This window comes from Thamnophis sirtalis, unplaced genomic scaffold (assembly GCF_051295495.1).
Source record: "Thamnophis sirtalis isolate CommonGarterSnake01/CBP01778 unplaced genomic scaffold, rThaSir2_p1.2 scaffold_6, whole genome shotgun sequence".
NCBI lineage: Eukaryota > Metazoa > Chordata > Lepidosauria > Squamata > Natricidae > Thamnophis > Thamnophis sirtalis.
The window spans coordinates 50,900,328-50,923,217 of NW_028261386.1; the positions used below are offsets into that span (position 1 = coordinate 50,900,328).

The 22,890-nt window shown below is 34.6% G+C and overlaps 1 protein-coding gene across 2 annotated transcripts in view; it reads right to left on the reverse strand.

The window, feature by feature from the left end:
- Positions 1 to 17,070: 17,070 nt before the first annotated feature.
- Positions 17,071 to 22,890, reverse strand: part of ENAH (ENAH actin regulator) — a 67,930-nt gene continuing 62,110 nt past the window's right edge. The window contains exons 13-14 of one of the 2 annotated variants that reach the window (XM_087717853.1): positions 22,723 to 22,780; positions 17,071 to 19,985 (exon numbers count right to left, since the gene is read on the reverse strand). In XM_087717853.1, the coding sequence (XP_087573979.1) occupies positions 19,948 to 19,985; positions 22,723 to 22,780 (96 nt within the window). In that variant the 3' untranslated portion in view covers positions 17,071 to 19,947. Of the gene's footprint in view, positions 19,986 to 20,271; positions 20,500 to 22,722; positions 22,781 to 22,890 lie in introns of those variants that run through there. The other variant, XM_087717852.1, reaches the window with a different exon arrangement.

The following is a 22,890-nucleotide window of genomic DNA, read 5'->3' on the forward strand; positions in this document are numbered from 1 at the left end:
TTCCAAGGAAACATCCATAAGAATATGGAATATAGAAATAATCAGTTTCAGCAGAATGACAAAAGAAATGATGTAATGCAATCTCTGTCCTTATGTACATATATGCAATGCCTTGATGCCCATATATGTTGAAATAGATCACGTGACCATGGGGATGTTGCAATGGTCATAAGTTTGAAAAGTGGTCATAAGTCACTTTTTTCAGTGGCTTTGTAACTTCAAACAATCACTAAATGAACTATTGTAAGTTGAGGATTACCTTTATATCTCACCTCTGGTTATTCTTGAATTACTGGTAAAATACAGTTTGCTACAATTTTAGTATTTTGCTCTGAAAGGAAATGTTTGCTTTGAAGCAGAGCATTTCTTGTTTGCTTTCCTGTCACAGCTGCACACAAGCTTTTGAATATTTTTTTTGTTTCAAACTACATTTCCTCACTATTTTTTTTTAAAAAAATATTTATTCTTGTAGCCCAGGTTATTTTACAGACACTTAAAGCAAGTGTGGTTTTTGCTGTGTATGTATGCGCATGTGTTCACACGTTCATATGTGTATGAATAGCATATACACTATGCTTGTGTGTATAACCCACATTCTTGTGTATTGTGTATACATGTTACCTTGTGTTCTTATCTTCTATATTGATCTTGCAAAAGGATGTCAGATACTTTCAAGTTCCTTCCATATGTGGAGAAGAGGACTATTGTGAGCCTCCATCAATTTCCATCCCCACATAGACTATGTCCTATATAGTAAATGTGACAAGGTAAGGAAAGTGCTTTTCAGTCACTTTACCAGCAACATCCAAGGAGGGGGTCTGCATTTTTTTCTTTGCAAGGAAGTAGCACATTGTGTCAAAGTTGATTCTCCCCAAGTGCTGTGTCTGTGTGCCATTATATATTTTCTGTTACTATTCAAAAGAGCAGTAGTATTTTGTACAGAGCGAACACAAAGTTTAGAGAAATATTTTAGATTTTAGGTTATGTAATTCTATGTTTCAGGAATATGAAAAATTACGTAATAACTAAGGAGCTGACTTGTAAAGTTATAAAGCGATAAGCAGTACTTAATGTTTTCAGATCATTTTTTTAAACTTGTGGAGTTTGCAAAGCTATTTTAACATTCTAGAGATTATCAGTGTGAATGTTTTCAGAACATGGGGGAATTATTTTCTTCTTTAGAAGGCTTTTGTAAAACCGATTTTATAGTGCAAGCCTATGTTGGAGGAGGAACACAGATGCAACAGCACATAACACAGAAATTGTCAATTTGACATATTTGCTTTATTTCTTTACTGCTATATTGCTTTATAGGTCAAGCCTATAAAACTGAGGAGCGTCTGCCAAGTATCCTCAAAGACAATTTCTGTGCTAAACACCTTTTATTTCAGCATGAGCAGCAGCCAGAGACGATGGGACCTCTAGTCTTAACTTCTGAAAGACCAACAATTTCCTGTGTCTATTTTTTTTAAAATTAACTTTAAAAAGAGGAAATGGCCCAAACAAAATTTATGTGCACATTTTTGCTATTTGTCTCCTGTTTTTCAGATCAGTTCCTTATTGAAGAATGAGATTTATTTTTTAAAAACATTTGATACTCCATTTAACATTTTAGAAAGTTAAAAAGAATACGTTAAACATGCAATAATTCTATTTTCTACAAAATTGAAATGGACAGAGAGAGTGAATGAGTCAGAGAGTATGAGTGAGAGAGAGAGTTCTGAAAGATACTACTGATTGAAACTTAAAACAAACCTTAAAATTGTCTCGAGATCAGTGGTGTAAATAGCACTATAGCAACAGCACTTAGATTTATATCCTGCTTCCTAGTGCTTTGCAGCCCTCTCTAAGCTGTTTACAGAGTTGCCCCCAACAATCTCGGTCCTCTTTTTACAGACCGATGGAAGGCTGAGTCAACCTTGAGCCAGTGAGAATCAAACTCCTGGCAGTGAGCAGTGACTTAGCCTGCTGTACTACATTCTAACCATGGCACCATCACAGTAAATGTTGTTTTGCATTACCAATGTAGTACAGCTAGTCCTCGACATAACAATAGTTTGTTTAGTGACCGTTCAAAGTTACAACAGCACTGGAAAAAGTGACTTATGAACTTTTTTCACATGACCATTGCGGCATCTCCATGCTCATATGATCAAAATTTGAATGGTTGGAAACTAGTTTATTTTTATTATGGTTGCAGTGTCCCAGGATCATGTGAACAGCTTTTGCAACCTGACAAGCAAAGCCTACGGGGAAGCCTAATTCACTTAACAATTGTGGCTAGAAAGGACGTAAAGTGGGGCAAAATTCACTTAACAAATATCTCACACAACAACATAAATTTTGGGCTCAATTGAGGTCTTAAGTCAAGGATGAATGACCTGCATGCATTTTGAAACCATATTTTCAGATATGAATGACAAATATTATAAAGCAGTCAAGAAATATACTTTTTATAACAAAACAGCACTGCATTTTAAAAGAAGTGGTCTTCAAGCTTTGTATTGTATAGAAGAATCTACTTAAAATCCTATTTTCCCTCTTTCTCGAACTAAAGGATCATGTGACATAATCAAAACTGTTTTTGAATGTTGAACTAGGCAAATCTAAGGCCCAAATTTGGGTAACAGCTTTGGAAGGGAGAAGAAATCAAGGTCATGCCTGGTTTTTTTCTCTGACTGTATCAGATTTCTTTCTTCAAATAACTCGACCTGATTTGCTTGTCATCATACAGCCAATATCACATTCATTAATTCTTAAAATACATTGGCAGAGTGGGCTGGATAAAGGAAACCATTCAAGTAATGATTTCTTCATTTGATTTTGAAGCATGGAGCCAAGGAAATTCAAACTATTATGCAATTAAAAGACAAGGCAATGCATCAACATGTAAGTGCATACAATATCCTGTCACCATTAAGTGTATTTCTATCCATTCAGTGTATTAATAAATAATTTCTATGGTGAAGAATCCTGTTTAGATTTCATAAATTATTTTAGAAAAATGGAAATGTGTGCATTTTTTGATAGTTCCTGCAACTCCCCTCCATTCTTTTCAGTTTATTCGTCTATCTGAACCAAGTCTGAGTCTATATGTTTTTGAGGGTTACACAGGTATGGAATTGATTAAAAGTATATCCCATCTTTTCATGTTGAAAGAAACTTATCAAAGGAAAACTTTCCTTTAGATCCTGATGTGCTTGGCTCTACTCCCTGAAGCAGTACCAAATTGTGCCAGCATACAGTATGCTGCACTCAGTGCTCAATCTTATTCACACATTTAATTGCAGGACAAGTGATTCCCAAAGCTGGAGGGATTTTCCTATCCATGTGGCGAACTCTCTTCTCCCTGAACCAGTGTTGCTTAGCCACCCAAGCTGTCCACTATTAGAACAATTTTTAAATAGGCACAAGGCTGCTAGATGTGTTGAGTGGGGGCGGGGGGGGGAAGTTTCCCAAGTGACAGTTTGCACTGCAAGGAGTGCTAGCTATCTCCCAGGTCAGACATATTTTTGTGAAACCTATCACACATTATAGAGGCTGATGTAAGAGTAAGGAAGATGAGCTTGACAGAGATTTGCAGAACCTGTTGCCTAGTCAAAAGAGAATGAAAAATGTTTAAACCCTGAACATCCACGTAATAGTCAGAAGCAGCTCAGTCACATATCTCCCTAATTTTCTGTACTATAAGAAGGAGAGGGAGATATACTATAATCAGAATTCCAAGTTTCTGCTTCAGTTTATATAATCCCAATAAAAATAATTGTAACCTTTTTGCAGCCTCTGTAGAAACTAGGTGTCTAATTCAGTTGAAGCTATGTCAACCAATTCAGTGACTAGGAGTAAGAGTTCTTCGGCAGTTGAAAGTGGCCAATAGGAGCTAGACAGATCTCAGCACATATCTACATCAAGAATGACCCTGCACACCAAATATTTGTACAAACATGATTTGTGCCAGAAATGTGTTATGTTATACTACACATACACACACTATATTAACATCAGTTAATTGTGTCACCCTATAATTATATTGATTTATTATAGCATCGGTTGTATGTGTATGCATTTTGTAATCAGATGAAATTGGCAGCAGCCTTTAAGGTATATAATTCATTAGTTTTTAATTAATATAATTAATTGTTCCAACCCATAACTCTAACACTATTTCTCAGTCTCAGCAATTTTAAGATATGTGGACTGCAACACCCAGAATTTCCCAATCAACATGCTGGGTGGGGAATTCTGAAAGTTGAAGTCCACACATCTTATTCCTCAGATTGAGATGTACTGTGTTATACACACTGTTATACATAGTATCAGGTGTTAAATAAAACAATAAAAAGTAATTAACTTTTTTTAAAAAAATGTTATCAATTTCTTAGCCTTAAGAATTTATTTCCCCACTAGCAACTTATATTGCTTCTGTGAATTTTACTGCAGTTAATTGTATCTCAGAGGTCATTAACTGTTTTTATAGGACACATTTTCATGACACAGCAACCTTTACTGTATTAGGTGGCAAAGTGTGTGTCTAAATTTGTCTTTAGCTATCCAATTTTAAAACAGTGTTTTTCATCTTCCAGGCTTCTGCCTTGTAAAACAAGTGATTAGTGATAACCTTATTTACAATCATAGTCACAATCATAATATAATTTATTAAACCTATGTCTCCTGCCTCTCAATGGTGCTAGATGACTCACAAGTCAAACTTTAAAAAAACACTGATATTGCAGTCAGCAGTTGGCCTTTGCTGACTTTTTATTGGCCAGTGGAGCCTGCTACCAGATGCACCCTCTAATCACTAGTCCCTGTCATGCAGGACCAATTTGCCTTGTGTTGCAATAGAAACTAGGAATCAGACCTAGAGGCCTGTCTACATCATGCCTTCCTGCACTTTACAAAACAGTACCCAGACATTGTTCATGCTCCTTATGAGCATTTATGGCTGGACTTGATACTAAACAAATACTAGATCTCTTAACAAGCTGCCTGAGCTCCTCTCACAATCCACCAAATTGTCAACTGGGCTCTTTCTTGCCACAAGTCTTGCAGAAGATGGCCAGTGATACAGTGAAGAAGCAGCAAGTCAACAATGGGGAAATTCTCCTTAAGACTATTTGTTATAAGAATTGAGAAAACTTAATGTGACTGAACATTTTGGGCAAATGTGACAACTTTATACAGCCCAACGTTCACTGAACTTTCAGATATTCATAACATATTGTCTGGGATTATACCATATGAACGCTGATACCATATTTCAGACATTATTTATATATCAAAATGTCCAGTCTTTTAGAATAATTAGTACTATTCAATATATTGCATCTCTAGAGAAACTTGAGTAACATCTTGTGAGAATTTGCAGATCAATCCAATTTCTAAATTTTGGAGATGAAAGCAATTTTCTTTATATACTTGTATATTCTAAAATTCTGTACTAAAATCCTGAAATAGAATATCTCCAACTTTCCTGTTGCTTGTTTTCTGTCTCAACCAGGAATATTCCTCTTGACAGCACACTAACTCATCAGCTCACCCAGAGCTGTGGTTTAGATAATTTTCTGTCAGTAAACTCTAATTAGCAAAGATTTTTTTAAAAAAATCATAGGCCTAACTTTGACAAATGAATTAGTCTTGATATTTTTCTCCTTAATTGCCAAAATAAATGTATCTACATTATTGTTTATTTGCCATAATATCTCAGATTTAAACTACACTGTAAACACTTGAAAAGAGTTAAAGATCTATTTGAAACAGCCCTTCCTATGCTATGGACCTAACTTGTCTTTAATAAAATGGAAATTTATAATACAAAGAGCTTGCATTTTCCATATTGCTTCTGTCAAAGAGAAACAGATAGATTCTGAGTACTTGCTTGTGTCTCTTTTCTGTTCCTTTCAACAGCACTCTGGAATCCAGATGTGAGAGACAGCTGTTACACCAAGCTCATTAAGACTAGTTTTTGATCTCAGCCTTCATTATGCTTAGGCTTTAAAACAAACAATTCCTTGTTTCTTTTTAATAAACCTTTATTTTGAAAAGGTGCCGTAAAAAAGTCTTAAATCCATAAATAAATCAGGTTTGGATTCTCAGTTTTTACCATTCCCTGGTAGAAATTAGTATTGGCATTATTCTGGTATGGAAGAAGTGTGCAATGTGTATGCTTGTAAATCGTTATTGTGCCACATCTGAAAATCACTTTGACATTTTTCATCTCTGTGTGATAATTTCTATTGACACTTTATGCCAGTTTTATCAATTTCACATTTATACATTTCAATTCACAGAGAAGAGAACTATAAGGCAAATCCACTATATTTCAAAATGAAAACTTAAGAATCAGATGAGCTGTAAGCAAGCTGAGGCTTAACTGGAAACTGGCACGCAACATTTAGATCAGAAGAACATTTCTGCCCTCCAGAAACAGCTTTGCGCAAACCACATTGCCCAGGAAAAGGAAATGACGGTCTCTTGGGCAACCTCTTAGGAAGAAGCAATATGCCACACAGCTCTTTGTTTTGGGTTTAGTAGCACAAGGAAGTCTTTTTAGTTGTAATTGTATAGTCTGATCTTTATCCTAAAGGGTTGAAATGGATCAGGGAAAAACTTCCTATGACATGCCAATGATAACTAAGAGTAGTAAGATCTACCACATTTTATATAAAGTTTTGTTTCCTCTATTCTTCAAAATGGTTTGAAATACACTGTAATTATGTTTTCTATTTATTATTAAAATTATTATCACACTGGCATTTACATTATTTGATAACCAAATTCTTAGAGATTTTTTAAATTGTGACAAGTAGAAATCCAATACATAAAACAATCCAAAATGAATTGAAATCCCCTTCCCCCCTGAACTTTTTGACCAAATTTCCAGTAAATGATATCTGTGATATCATTACTTCCTTTTGTTCTTCTGAACATATCTGAGAATCCAATGCCAGTTTTCTGCTATAGCAAGTACTCATGCAATCAAAATATGATGCTCTCTCATCTAGTCCACAGAATGGCTTTTTGATCTTGCTTTTAATCTACCTCATTCTTGTTATGGGTTTTGATTTTAAGTTGTTTTATTTTAATATTCTTTCCAGCTAGAATTTATTTGATTTCATCATCCCACACCTACTCACTGGGATTTTGCTATAACCACCATGTGATTGTTAATTTTTATGTGTTATATTTTAAATAGTATCTCAGCCCTTTCGGGGCTAAAAGGAAGAATATATATATTTTTTAAAAGCTATAGATCATTGAAAGCTCTGTTACCCAGTTCCAAAGCACAGTTCTCGGGGTTTGATTGGTGATACTGGATTTTAAATCTCTCTTCCGTGTGATTTGCCAAGTATATTAGAATTTTTGGTCATGTCAATTTCACACTTGCCATGCACACTTTTTTGAAGCTCTAGAATCACAAATTACAGAACTGCTAATGGGTAGGTATTACCCTCATATTCTGGATGCTTTTTCCTGTGAAAGAAATGCATATCTATTTCTCCTGTTAAATATTAGCTTGTAAGCATATCAGAGCAGTGATTCTCTTGCCATAATGCCATAGCACTGATGGCTCTATAACAAATTAATCACAATAAAAATACTAAGCTTGATCATGCACAGGAAATGTTATTCAAATATTTTACTTGAAAAATGTTTTGTTTAGCACAGAATCAGTTTCAGTATTTCAAACCTCTAGAATAAACTCAATTCCATTGTAAATTACAGCCAACATAATTACTATTTATTACCTTTGATGCATGGAGGTTGAATCATGGCAACTGAGTTTTCTTTTTTGGTTTGAAAAGTTTCACTGATAATCCTGTAGCTTCAGTCTGAGTCTTTGATGTATTAATTTCAATTTAGCGCAATGTTAAGTTTGCCTCTCACTGACTGTATTTTTACAATACATAACTGATGTAATTCCAACATACTGTTTTAGGGAAGTTTATCTTTCTATTCATAAATATACCTCACTTCTCTCAGGGAAGTCTTAACAGGAGAGCTAGCTTCCCTAAACAAGAAGAAAAGCATTAAAGATTTCTGATATTTTTGCAATATTAGACAAGTTTTATTTACACATCTGTAAGCAGAAAATAATCAGAGTAATATGTATCCATATCCTGTGCAGCAAATTTCCTGCCACACATCACTCTTTCCCTACCCTAATTCCGCACACATGCTTTTACAATGTATCCTCAGAAATACCCTAAAAATGCAATTCATTTTATTATCATAATATATTTCATAAGAAACATGTGTATATGGAAGTTGGAAAAATAAAGTAACAAACTGCAGTTAAGCAAGCAAGCAACAAACTTGCAGTGATGTGGAACATTAATTTCTCCACCTGGTGGATTGTAGACCAAACTGCATGTTATCCTCCAACTGAGAGCAATATTAGCTAGAGAACTACAACTGTTCTCAGCAAAGTGTGGAGGCAGGAATAGTTTACAGTCAGTGATGAACATGGTAAAAGTTTTCACCAGGATATTGTCACAATGGAAAAACAATACAAAGGCAATTGGAATAATCTGTGCTGGCTGACAATTGTTCAACACTGCAGTGAGACTGATTACAAATGAAAATCACCAGCAAAAATCTTTTGGTTCAGTTGAACTCATGCAGTGTGTTGGAAACCAGCATTTAAATATATCATAGCCATTAAAAGTTAATTTCATATTTCTCAAACATGATAGTCATTCTGAAAGTATATTTGTGTTCCGTTTGAAGGGGTCAATCTTAATCATTTTCAGAAAGGAAAACTTGAAAATAGACATCACACACAGTACTGTCAAAGGCAGATTCTTCAAATTGTAACACATAATTGTGGAAATCAGAACAATTGAAGCAAAATTAAATTGTGTTGCTGTAATCCAGATTTACTTGAGAAGTACAGTCAATTGTTAAGAATATCTTTGACTGCAATACTTGCTTTGAGCAGTAAAACCAGACTGCTCACTGAAAGCACCAATGAAACTAACACTTAAATATTTTGGACACATATGAAATGGCCTATTTAAGCCAGTGAGTCCAACCCCCTGCTCAGTTCAGGAATTCAAATTAAAGCTCTCTGGATAAATGGCTATGTACTCTCTGCTTGATCACATTCAATGTAAGAAGTCCAATGTCTGTCCCAGTAATTGGATCCAATGCTAGGATTTCCCCCAACATTTGATTGAAATTTATAAGCTAAACCAAATATTATATATCTTGTACTCTGGAACAATAGAGAACAAGTCTTCTTTTCAGGAATTTGAAAAGTGCTGGCACATCCAGTCTTCTTTTCTCAAGGCTAAGCATATCCAGGTCTTTCAATCTTTTTTCAACAACCTAAGTTCCTAATTTTCTAATAATCCTCATTGTCCTTCCTTAAATCTGTTACAATTTATCTGATTGTTTCTTGTAATATTGCACCTCAAAGTGGGCATGGTAAGTAACCATAATAGGTCTGACCAAATTAACAAAGTGGATTTATTCTGTCCTGTACACTTGTTTTCATTCGCCTGTACTAAATTTTATTGTTACTTTCAGCCCTTATCTAGCCCATCAAATTGTTCTGAATCTTATTTTTTTTCTTCTGGGATATTAGCTATTGTGTCACTTGCAAATCTGATAAGAATTCCTCCCACCTCATTAATTAAATATTGAAGAATGGAGGACTCACAACTTAACTTTGTGGTGCCTTATTAATATATCCACCTATCTCACATCATCCAGACCACATTCTATCATATTGTAATCACAATATTATGGGTATTTTCTATGAATTCTTGTTAAAATCCAGACAGAATGTTTGTATCTGTGTGTGTGTGTGGTGTATACATAGACGCACACACAAACACACAGTCCCACAATCTATTAAGAAAGTTTTTACATTAAAAATGGTACAAAGTTAATCTGACAAGATGTGTTTGAAAAATGCAGGTTGACATCTAGTAGTAACTGTAATGTTTTCAAGGTGTAATCTAATGGTTTGCCTTAGAATCTTCCAGTAGTAATAGAAAATTGATTTTGTACCTCAAATCCTTATTTTATAATTATTTATATAAATTTGTAACTCATTACCTTCTCTGATCCCATTAGTGAAAACTGGCAGGTTGATTTTATAGCTTTAAGTGATTATTCCGTTCATGCTGAACTCTTATCTAGCTGTGCCTAAGGCGAAGTAGAGTTTTCCCTTCCTGCCAGCCAGTTTAGTATATGTAATCTCTGAGACTTCCTCATTCCAGGATTATGAGAAAGAAGACAGTGGTATTAAATTCCATGCTTATCTGTATCAGAAATAGAGAATTGGCTGTTGAGAATCCCTATCCCTATCCCTATTCCAGCAAGAATCAAAATAAAAGAATCTATTTTGACACTAAACACTGGGTTTTTTCATATATGTAAAACTAAATGATGTTGAAATAAATTCCAAGGTCTTCAATGCTCTTCATGGAGTTTGTTCAAATCCTCAAATAAGCATTAATTTTTTAAAGAAAACTTAAGTTTTAGTATATGGCATACATTTTAAGATAATGTATATGTAAACAGACTATGTGCTATATCTTGAGGTATTTTTACAATGGATGGGCGCTTAGGTAATTATTTTAAAAACTATACAACATGGGGAACTTAAAACAGTCTTAAAATGAAGCTTTAATGCCAAAAAATAAAGAAAAACTAATTTGGTAATCTGACAATGATATTCCAGGACTGCAAATGGGTATTATTTGGGGGCGGGCTCTGTAGGTTATGACCACTAGTTCAGCAACTGTTCTAGTTTGCAATAATGCTGAATGATGGGGTGTTATAACTATTCCTTGGAGTTCTAGTCATTGCAGTATCGCCATGATCACATGATCATGATTTCCAACATTCCCTGCTGCAGGAAAAATGGCAGGAAGTTGGAAGTCATTGACACGAGATGGTTGCTTAACAACAGCAACCAGAACTGCCATTGGTAGGTGATGCAGTCACATCACCTACCACCAGTAATCACATTACTGGTGCAGTATCGCCATGATCACATGATCATGATTTCCAACATTCCCTGCTGCAGGAAAAATGGCAGGAAGTTGGAAGTCATTGACACGAGATGGTTGCTTAACAACAGCAACCAGAACTGCCATTGCTAGGTGATGCAGTCACATGGCATTGAACTTTACAACTGTGTCACTTGGAAATGACAATCCTTATCCTAATTTCCTTTGTAACTTGAACACTCCCTGTATAGAGGTTGAATAAGCTCAAAAGCTCATTATTCATGGTCATTTTCAAGAACCAGTTCTGAATAGCTATCCAGCTATTGCAATTACTGGTGTACATTAATTCACTACATTTACAGGAAATTTCCTTTAATGATGGTTGGTCATTTAGTCTAATGTAGTTTGACGACATTGTTTTGTTTCTGAAACTGCAATCTGGCAGCTTCATTTTTACCCCTCATGTAGAAAATAATTTGTTATATATCATATATTTGGCTTGGCAAGTATCCAGATTTTACAGATCTAGTTTAGATAAATCCATCCAGTCTTTTTCTATCAAACTTCTTTGTAGATTTTCATGGAATCAAAACCATGTAATTAGCCAGTACTCGCATATTTTTATGCCATGCACATTAAGTTTAGAAAATACTGAAAGTCAACATCCCTTTCATATAGCTTATTAATATAGCTAAGGCACTTCTGCTTTATAAATAATATTGTTTGCACTTGTACTTTCTCCTCCCCTTTTCCATTTTATGATTGTAATTTTTACCATTCTATCTTTGGCAAATAATCTTTATCTCAGTTAATGAAATAACTGGAATTTAATTTATATTCAAAGCAATTCATGGATATTTAACAATCATTTCATTACACTCAAAGTACAGACATAGATTTCAAGAGCAACTTTTTTTTTTACAAAATCAAGTGGTATAGTATGTTTTATCAAATATTTGATATACTTAATATAAAAAACTATTGAAGAATTTATTAAACATCTTCCCATTGCTAATGTTAACATCCTGCTTTGTTTAGAATAGTTTGATGGACTGTAGTTGCTCCCATAAAAAATACACATATTTAAAATTTATATTGTTATTAAGCAATGTAAGAAAACATAATGAGCCAGGATATTATAATTTAGATTTGTTTTTATTACAAATGTAAAGAGAGCAAAAATAAAATAGAATAACAGAGTTGTAAGGGACCTTGGAGGTCTTCTAGTCCAACCCCCTGCTTAGGTAGGAAACCTCATACAATTGTTATCCAATCTCTTCTTAAAAACTTCCAGGGTTGGAGCATTTACAACTTCTGGAGGCAAGTTGTTCCACCAATTAATTGTTCTGTCAGGAATGTTCTCCTAAGTTCTAGGTTGCTTCTCTCCTTAGTTAGTTCCCACCTATTGCTTCTTGTCCTGCCCTCAGGTGGTTTTGAGAATAGCTTGATTCCCTTTTCTTTGTGGCAGCCCCTGAGATATTGGAATACTGCTATCATGTCACCCCTAGTCCTTCTCTTCATCAAACTAGAATATCCAATTCCAGCAACCATTCTTTATGTTTTAGCATCCAGTCCCCTAATCATCTTTGTTGCTCTTGCTGTTGAATCGACATTGCATAACATTAAATTTGGATTGACTAGTTCATATAGGAATGCTAAATAGCAATAGAGCCAGATCCAATTCTCGTAGAGAATTTCACAGCACAAAGCTAGTATGTTGTTACACAAGGAATCTATGAATTCTAGTAATAAATTTCTCTCAATACACCTTTTATTTGTTTGTTTTAAATATTTTTAGCATTGCCCATCTTAAGAAACAGAACTCCATGTGCTTCACAACAGCAACAAAAATCAAAGCCAACAAAAACAATAACATTCAAACACAAACCTAGTGATCAAGCCATTCAACAAGCCATCTCAAAACTTGGCCTCCCTCTATTCCAGTACTTGGGAAAAGAGCAATTTTTCAGAAGTCTAAGAGAATGGGGGCTTGTTGGAAGGCTGCCACAGAAAAGGTGCACTTCCTAGGTCCCATCAGATGGTAACATTTAAGGGATGGTATCTAGAGGGTGGCCATTTTATCTGACCTGGAACTGGCAGGGAGAAGTTATCTAGTAAACTTTATTCACAATAGGCAAGTTTGATTGAACAATTTCTTTTGAGCGCCAAATGACAAGTTAAATCTAACTACTGGAAAAAGCTCATTGAAGTAAAGACTGCTGTTAAATATTTTTAATTAATTAATTAATATAAATAAAGCAAATCCCAGATTGCTGACACTGTTTTCCTCTCCCTGATGTCAAGAATTTATTAACAATTCAAAATTTCTTTCAATTCTGCCTTTAATGATTGAAGTTTCTACTAAGAAATTTCACTAATGATTGAAATGGATAGTATAGTTATTATAGTTAAAATATTTTTCTAGCATAACACTAGACCATGAAAATAATTTTAGACCTTTGTTCCACTATTTTTGTTACAAAAAATACATTCTACTTTGCCATCCTTTTTAATGAAGTAATAAACTGGTGTATTTTAAAATTTGCTTTTAATTTTATATTGTTATTTATACTCTCAGCAATTAAGATCAGCTATATGGTAATAAGCATAGTAAATATAGAATAAAAATCTATAATATAAAACTAAAAATCGTGCAGTGAAAGCAAATATAATAATAAATTATCTCATGATCTATAGATTTCCCAAAATAATTTAGTTTTCAAAAACTTACAGAATGTGATAGCATGATGTACTGTAACATTACGATTAAATCTGCAATTAAAACAAAGGTTTCCAAAAACAGTATATTTTCTTAGGTCCTTACACTCTGGATACATCTACTTGCTGGATTTCTCATACACCTGTCTTCTTACACCTTCTTTTCATTTCATGTTTTGCTTTATATAACATCATTCCATTTTTGTCAAATTAAGCTCGGAAACTGCACTGTAGTCTAGAAATTTGGGGGTAACGGGATTTTCAAAAAATGGAATTTCCCAATGTGTTCTAGTTAATCTTATAGGTTAGGTCTGTTAGTACAGTACTTATAAGGATCTCCAGAAAGACAAATCCTTTGTCTTCTGCAACCAACGTCTCTGATTGCTGAAAGTGCAGTCCCTTGTCTGCCATATTTTAAAGTTCATACTAGTATTTAATTTTTTAAAATAGCTATTAAAATAGATAATTGTCTCAATTTATTCACAGTATTTGAAGGCTCATCTTCCAGTGTAATGAAGAGTTTTTCTATGGGATGTCATGGCACATTATATGAGCATAATGTATTTTATGGAGAAAAATGATCATGTAATAAATATTCACATCAACTTTTATTTTAAAGCAACAGCTAAGGCCATCACTTAGTTCAGTGCACCAGTTGGTATAATCTTCCAAAGAAAGATATGACAGCTTGAGGTGGTTCCACTATCTGCTGATTTAAAGCAATGTCCATCCATTTTGAATTGGCCAAAACTCATACTGGCATAGAATGTTTGACCCCTCTCCTATTCTATGTCTGCTTCCAGGTATTGCTGTTGATTCCTTCCAGGCACTTGGGTGAGCCTTGGACCATGTCAGAATAAGGAGACTTCTACACACAGTTAAAATTGATTTAAACTCAACACACTCATGGCTTGAGGATCAGATGAAAATAATGTCATAGGTTCACACTACCAAAAAGATGTTGTCAAGTTAGGTCCTTAGGTGCAATGTAAAAATCCCAAAGAAGAGAGGTCAGTTGTGGGAAAGAAATATGGCATGGAAAATGAGAAATTATGGAAATATTCCTGCCAAATGAATCAGTTGTGTTCATATGCAGAACAGCTAATAAAACAGCAGCCTTGTGAAGGCTGGTTTTTTGGTGAAATAGCACATATTACAGATTTTTTCTTTGATTCTTAACAATTTTATCACTTCATTTAATAGTATTTTCCCCTTGAACAAACAAAATTAGAGACAAATAATGGGTTTTTAATTTATATATAGTCATCTAAATTCCAAGACAAATTTTAACAAAAATTGCTCTCATTGAAATTAGGAAATATTGTTTAGCAAACTTTAAATCTGAGCAAATAAATATAAAGTGATACTTATATTAATATAGTCAATTATTGTATGTGTGTGTTTGAAATTGCCAGAGATAAAGAAATGCCCACAGCAATCAGCAGAAATATGTATATAAAGTCATCAGAAGACTGCTTTCTGTGAGGTCAGTTAAGAAACTTATTGAAATGAAACAACTTTATTTAAATGAAAGGAAGACAACCTTGGATATAAGATGAACTCCTCCTGAAAAAAAGATTTGTCAGAAAAAGTCTTAAATATACAGAAAAATCTGATACATGGTCTGGCATTTTTACCTTGTCAACTAAGATTATCAAAACTATTGGAGACAGTTATTTTCCCTAAAAATATCTACATACCTGGAAGAGGAACTTTAGTAAGGCTATTAACACAATTGTACCAAGTGCTCTCTCTGAACCACTTCAAAACTTGTCCTATGGTACTGGGACCATCTGATTTTTAATTTCTTGATTCCAATAAAGGAGACTATTTGTAGCTCAAGGTTGAAATGAGGGGTCCTTGGTGCTCTCTGAGCTTGGTTGTTTTCTTGCAGACATTACCCAAACTAGGAAACATCATCATTGCACCAAAGACCCCTAATGTTCTGAGTTTTTTAAAAAATTGTAAACTGCTGAAAGACTATAGTATTTATTGTTATAACAAGTTAAATAAATTTTAAAATAAGAGTTTTTAAAATGTGTGATGTTTAAACATTGTATTCAGAGCAATTAAAAACTTGGCTATGTGGAGGAAAAATGCTTTCATTGGAATGTTGCAAACAGTAATAGATAATAGGCAATAATTTAAAATTTTCATTTTAAAAAAATCACCTGAAATACCAACACCATACAACATTGTAACTGCCTAACATGATTGAAGAGGAAAATTTTAAACATGGAAAAAGTTCTATCCCATATCTCTTATGAGAATATTCAGGGGTTCCAGACCTCCTTTATTCTAATTTCTCCCCAAACTATTTGCTATAAAAACTCTCTGCGTGCATAGAGGCTCTTCAACAACTGAAGATCCTGATTTTCCAGGGTCCCCATTTATATGACAGGCCTCGGACAATAGAGGTTATTTCTGTAAACATTCACTTTTCTGATAGCTTACAAAACATTGCTGAACCAGTGGTCTAAAAAGGATTAGATGATACTACAATAATTTCCCCATTTTCCTCCCTCTAGTGCAGCTACTTGCTTACTTCTGAATATAAGAAACCTTCCCTTCTACCTCCAATTCACAAGTAGGCATCTAAATTTTTTAAAAAAAATTTTATACTACTTTTCATTAAAATAATGAAAAAATAAACCTCTGCTTTTGTAAATACAATACACTTTTAGTATTTTAGCAATTATTCAACACAATACCCATCCCCAGACAATAATCTACAAATTATCTCTCCGTGTATTCTTCAATGTAGCATTTTAGAACCTACCCATTTCATCACGTTATTCTGTTGAAATTTGGTCATACTCTATTTGACACTATGATAATAAAATTTCATTAATAAAATTTTAAATTCTGTTATTAATGTGGTTCTTGTGTTTTTAATTAAAACATGTTTTAAACACACAGGGCCTTTTACAACAGCCACTTTTTATAAGGATCTAGCTTGTCAAATCATATGCATGGAATTATCTAATGTGATAAACAATTTTATTAGAAACCTGTTTCCAGAACAATTTTAACTGTACAATAACTTGACAAAGCAAAATGCTGGAAGAGGGAAAAAGGATGGAAATTATTGAATTACAACCAGGAAATTCACTGTGAAGATCTCAACAAAGGCAAAAGTCTTGAGCAAAACTCTGTGAGTGATTTTGTGGAGTTAGATATACATTTAGAGCATAAACAAACAATTTGAAAAGAAATCAATGTGGAGAAGCAATATGAACATGAACATTAAGCATCACTGTTGAATTATGAAATTTTTGATTGAGGTAGTACTTTTAATATGCTATGGATTCAGAAAGGTAATAAAGGTAATGTAAAGAAAACAGGTGTAAGTCCCTCCCCCCATAACATGAAGTTTCACAAACAATAGTAAGAGCACGTATATATTGCAATTTTATTTCTTCTGCTCAAACAAAACAGCGTTAGCATTTAAGAAATTTTAAAATGACACAATATGGTAAAAATAGCAGAGAATTAACTGAGAAACTCAAAAAGAAGTAAAACTAAATGCATGAAATTGTAACATTCATTAATGTTTCATCTTCAGTTTTGATTGACACTTGATGCTTGCAAACCTTTTAAACAATGAACTTTTTTCATGACAACTCTGAAGAGATTTCAGCACCAGCACTAAGATTTGTACATTCAGTTTGTATTCAATTGACTTATTAGCCATTTGTGTATGATAGGACAGGTTTATCACAGATCAGATCACAGTGTTGAGGAAAGCATTGCCTTCCTGGAATTAAAAGTGATCCCCTAAACCATATTCAGCTTAAGGCATCTACTTACAAAAGCACAGGAACCATCATTACATTTTCAAAGAAGAATTATTAAAAGAATCTAATAACCTGTAGCTAATTTTACTTACAGGATTATCTGGCAATGGCATTACTGTCACTATTACAGCCTGATTTAACAGTTTAACTAAACTGAGATTCCTGAAATGGTTCAGTTCAGGATTATGTTAACTATGCATGTTGAAAGACAAGGTCTCAGTTTCATTTTTTCTTTTTCCCTTTACACAGAACTCATTAATTTTAGACCAAGGCACAAAACGTTTAGTGCATTAACCAGTTTCATTCATAATCTAGTAACTTAATGTTCTTACCTTTGGACCACTTACATGTTTAAGATTCTTGCGAGCCCATCTTTGAATTTTCTTTACAAACAAAATCAAACATGATTTCTGACAGGAATAAGCATTTTAGCTTATACTGCTTAAACATACATTACTTTCGAAAGATGAAAATGCCTCCTCTTAATTTCAAGCAATTATTTGCTTTGAGATTTAAATGCCTTCAATTAAAAAATATGGAAAAAATAATTTAAAGCCATGGCCACTGATTACATGTTATAAGCCATATTTCTGTCTTATACAAAGAGGGAAAACAAGACTGTTTGTCTGAAAACAGCCAAAATCGGCTGTTTATTTGCTTTGGTGTTCAATACTCAGGGAGGATATGCTAGTTAAAGCTTTCTTGTGAACTAATCTGGATGTTAACTGAGTAAATTAAGAAAGCAAGTAATTATACTCAAACATTATTTTGAAATCAGCATAGATCATAACTTCAGTATTCCACTATTGCCACAAGCAAAATTTAAGATGTAATCAGGAATACATATATTTTTTCAAAATCACAAAACAGATTACACACAAAAGTTTAAAAAATTGTAACGCAAATGTATAAATGGGGAAGGAGATAAAACTGGATATGTGATTTTTCTTCCCTCTAAAACTAGATTGCTACATCAATTCTTAAGACTTTTTCCATTTTTTTCTTTTCTTTTTTCCCCACATGTCAATATTTAATTGTGAAATAAAATCGAATGCATGGTGACAAAATAGGAGAAACCCCCAAAATACCAATAGAGTAATATTTCCCCCCCAATCCCGTTTCTTCTCACTTTACTGACAGTGATCATTTACAAATTCAGGTTAAAACAAATTTTGTTAAGGTCAGTGATGGAGAAGGGTAGAAAAATAACACATGAATTATTTATTTTAGGATCATACCAAAATTTAATTAAATGAACAAATGTAGGTAGCCAATGTGGAAATAATATGCTATTACTTTTCATTGCCTGTTTTAAAAATTTATTCTAAGTATTATCCTGACGCTTAATGCTTAACTTTATATCAAGCTGAAAAAAGAAGCAAAAAGCAGGGTTTCAAGAACTGCTACTGAAACATTACTAAGTTTGAAATACAAATGAAATGATACAAAAAGTATTAAGTACCTGGTTCTATTTAACATGTTTACTGATAAATCACATTTTCCTTATTATTACACATGCATGCAATATAAGGAAAAATAGTGCAGCAATTAATACAAATTGTTTAAATAAAAAAGTTGCCCCAATTCCCAACCCAACACCTCCCCAAGTTTTGCCTGGGCATTAACTAGGCCTTATTGTAAAAAGGCTATTTAATATTTGTGGCATGCAAGAATGGTTTAAATTAAAAGCCAACTCTGTGGTTATTTATGTTACAAAAATGTCTGCATGCATAAATCTTAAAAGCTCAAAAACCTATGGTAAGTCTATAACAATCTAACAATTTACATTTGATCATATTGATTTGTATTCAGGAGAAGTCTCAGATTTGGTAAAGCATATCATTTTAGGAAGGCATCTATATCTTTATAATCTGGGCAGCATTTGCATTTTTCTTTAAAAAACTTCATGAAGGCTAATCAGAGAGGCTTGCTTATCCTAAGAATCCACTATTCAATTTACCATGATATTCTGGATCTCTCATTCATCAATATTGGGTTTTACAGTCTCTATGCTGTGAATTGAAGTCATGCTTTGTTTTTAATCAAGTAAATACCTAATGCGATAGGAAGACTACCTGAGATACAGTTGTATGTCAATCTCATTTGCTAAATTCTTTACTAAGAAAACCTCTCTGAAAAGCCTCCTTAAGTTTTTCTCCTTTTAAAAAACTTAATACACTGTAAATATGCAGCTTCAATGTTGATATGAAACATTTCAATGCACCTGCCTAACAGGCTTATGATTTTCTGCATAAATCATTGCCACAATTTAAGACTATTTTCCATCTTGTTGAAAGTCAGAAAACAGCAGCAAAAGGAAATAGTGTATCACCATATTGTTGTCTGAAAGTTCAGAATCTTGTTTTCTCCTTCTTTCAAGAATATTTTTCCATTATCTTCCAGCAGCTCACAAAATGTAGCTGATTTTGTGCAAGACCAGTGGTCCAAACATCTTAGTCCTAATCTTTCTACACTGTATTTGACTTGTTCAGTTCTTGTCGAATTGCTGATTTGAGCAATGGGAAGGAAAAGAGAACAGTATGTTAACTGATGAAGAAAAATGTGAACTGATATTTTTGAAAAACTTGTCCATTAAAATATTAAAGCTCAGATAGTGACCCCAATATTACTCTATTATAGTGTTGGATTAACAATATTTATATGTTTGATTTATCAAGTAAATAGAAAATGAAGTGGGAAGATTGTAAAACACTGTATTTGGACAAAGAGCACTATTTGTTTTAGGGATTATGTTCAAACTGAAATCTGATAAAAACTGAGACACAAAAACATAAAAACAATTATTTAAGATACATAATAAAGTGAACGTAGTAGAAGAGGCATGAAAACATGAAAGGTAAATTTGAAAACATATTTAGACTTATGTTACCTAAGAATAATTATGACTATATATGGGAGAAGGATTTTAGGGAATCTATTTATTTGCTACTACTATTCATAGGTATCAATGATAAAACTCCAACTGATTACTGTTGTTGCTTCTGCTGGCCTCAGTGTGGCTGCAATATAGTAAAATATAAAATGATCAATTAAAAGGATTGTTTGAGGGGAAATGATGCCTATAAAATCCAAGTGATGTAAGTGATGAAAATGTATATAATATACATTTTTGGGTAATCTACACACATTTCGTATAAATTGCAGTGGAAATGTATTGCCTAATTTGTCAAAAATGGCATTTTTCCTCCTGGATCCACAGCTGTCATTCGACCACCATTTAACGGCTGTGACCAGGGGGGCATTCGCCCAGGTACGCCTGGTGCGCCAGTTGCGACCCTACCTGAACCGGGAGGCCCTCACAACAGTCACTCGGGCCCTTGTGATCTCTAGGCTGGAATACTGCAATGTGCTCTACATGGGGCTGCCCTTGAGGAGCATCCGGCGACTTCAGCTAGTGCAGAACGCAGCCGCGCGAGTGATTGCGGGTGCACCCCGATTCACCCGCATAACACCTATCCTCCGCGAGCTGCGCTGGCTACCTGTCGATCTCCGGATGCGCTTCAAGGTGCTATTAATCACCCATAAAGCCCTACATGGCAGTGGATCTGGATACTTGAGAGACCGCCTTCTGCCAATTACCTCCCTACGACCTATAAGATCCCATAGATTAGGCCTCCTCCGCATCCCATCGGCCAGCCAGTGTCGGCTGGCAACTACAAGGAGGAGGGCCTTCTCAGCAGTAGCCCCGACCCTTTGGAACGAGCTCCCCGTGGAGATTCGTACCCTCTCCACCGTCCAGGCCTTCCGCATAGCCTTGAAGAACTGGCTCGCCCGTCAGGCCTGGGGATAAGAATCGCTACCCCGCCCGAATGATGAATGGATATTGCTTACTATTTTATTATATGTTGTTGTCTTAATGTTGTAGTCCCCTCTCCCTGGTTTTCTGTGAGCCGCCCTGAGTCCCCTCAGGGAAAAGGGCGGCCTACAAATGCTAATAAAACCATAAACCAAAACCATTTCAGAATTAAGTCCAAACTTAATATTCTATCTACTAAACCAGAAGCAAAAATTGAGGTGTTTTTGTATTGCATCCCTTGTCTACCTTTCTATAGTTTGTTTGTTTGGTGGGGGGGTTAAAAAATGTTTCTTCCTGAATTTTCTTTTAATTTTTATGATATTGCCATATTTTTTGGTATATAAGTTGTCGTCCCCCCCCCAAACTGGGTGGAAATGTGTGTGTATCTTATACAGCAAATGTTGCTGAAGCCCCACCCACCCACCAGTCCCCACCCTTTGGCCTCTGCCGCCCAGTAATTTGCCTCCTTGCAGCAAACAGCAAGGTCAGCTTCAGCACAGCCTGATTTAGCATGAGCAGCTGATTAGCAGTTGGATCTGCCACCCGGAATACCGCCTATCAGCTGTTCCAGGCTGTGGGGATCGCCGCTATTGCTTATCACCGCCGCCACTTATCGCCGCCTCCACACACACCATTTTCAGCCTCCACGCATCCTGTTTTCGGCCTCCACGTGCCCCATTTTCAGCCCATTCCAGGCAGCGGGGATTGCCGCCACCTGGAACAGGCTGAAACTGGGACGTACGGACGCTGAAAATGGGGTGTATGGAGGCGGCGATAGGTGGTGATGATGGAGAATAACAGTGATCCCTGCAGCCTGGAGCAGCTGATAGGAGGTATTCCGGGAGGCAGACAGCTCCAACCACCAATCAGCTGCTTGTGCTAAATCAAGCTGTGCTGAAGCTGACCAGGCTGTTTGCTGCAAGGAGGCAAATTGCTGGGAGGCAGAGGCAGATTTTTTTTCTTATTTGTCTCCCCAAAAGCTAGGTGTGTCTTATAATCTGGAGCATTTTATAGTCTGAAAAATATGGCATTTACTTTTATCTACAATTATACTTATAATTGTTTATATTTAACATGTGTAACTTCATGTGAGAATATATAAATATAAATCTGACAAAATAGATGATTACTCTATATTAATGATTGTTCATTATATATTTTTTTCCTGTTGTAAGCTACACCTTGGAAAGAGATGGTTTCTAAAGTCAGCTAAGAAATGAAGTCATTAAATTAAATAAAACAACTGATATGAAACTTGATGAGTTCCTACTGGAACTGAAAAATCATAACCTGACTCATTCAATAAAAACTGAAATTATGATACTGGGAAATAAAAATGAGACAAATGGAATTTTCAAACTTCTTTGCATTCCTAAAATTTCACAGGAACTCCCCTCCCTAAATCTTCACAAATTTATATACTTACCATCAATTAATTCTTCTTTTAGTTTTGTTAATTCCTTCCTCATTTCCTCTAAAATATCCTGTGATAAGAGAACAAGATTGTTTATTTTTTCGAAAGATATTCCAAACTGCCAAAAATAGTGTATGTTTTCGATGTAAAGTAAATGAATTAAAATTTATTGAAATTAAA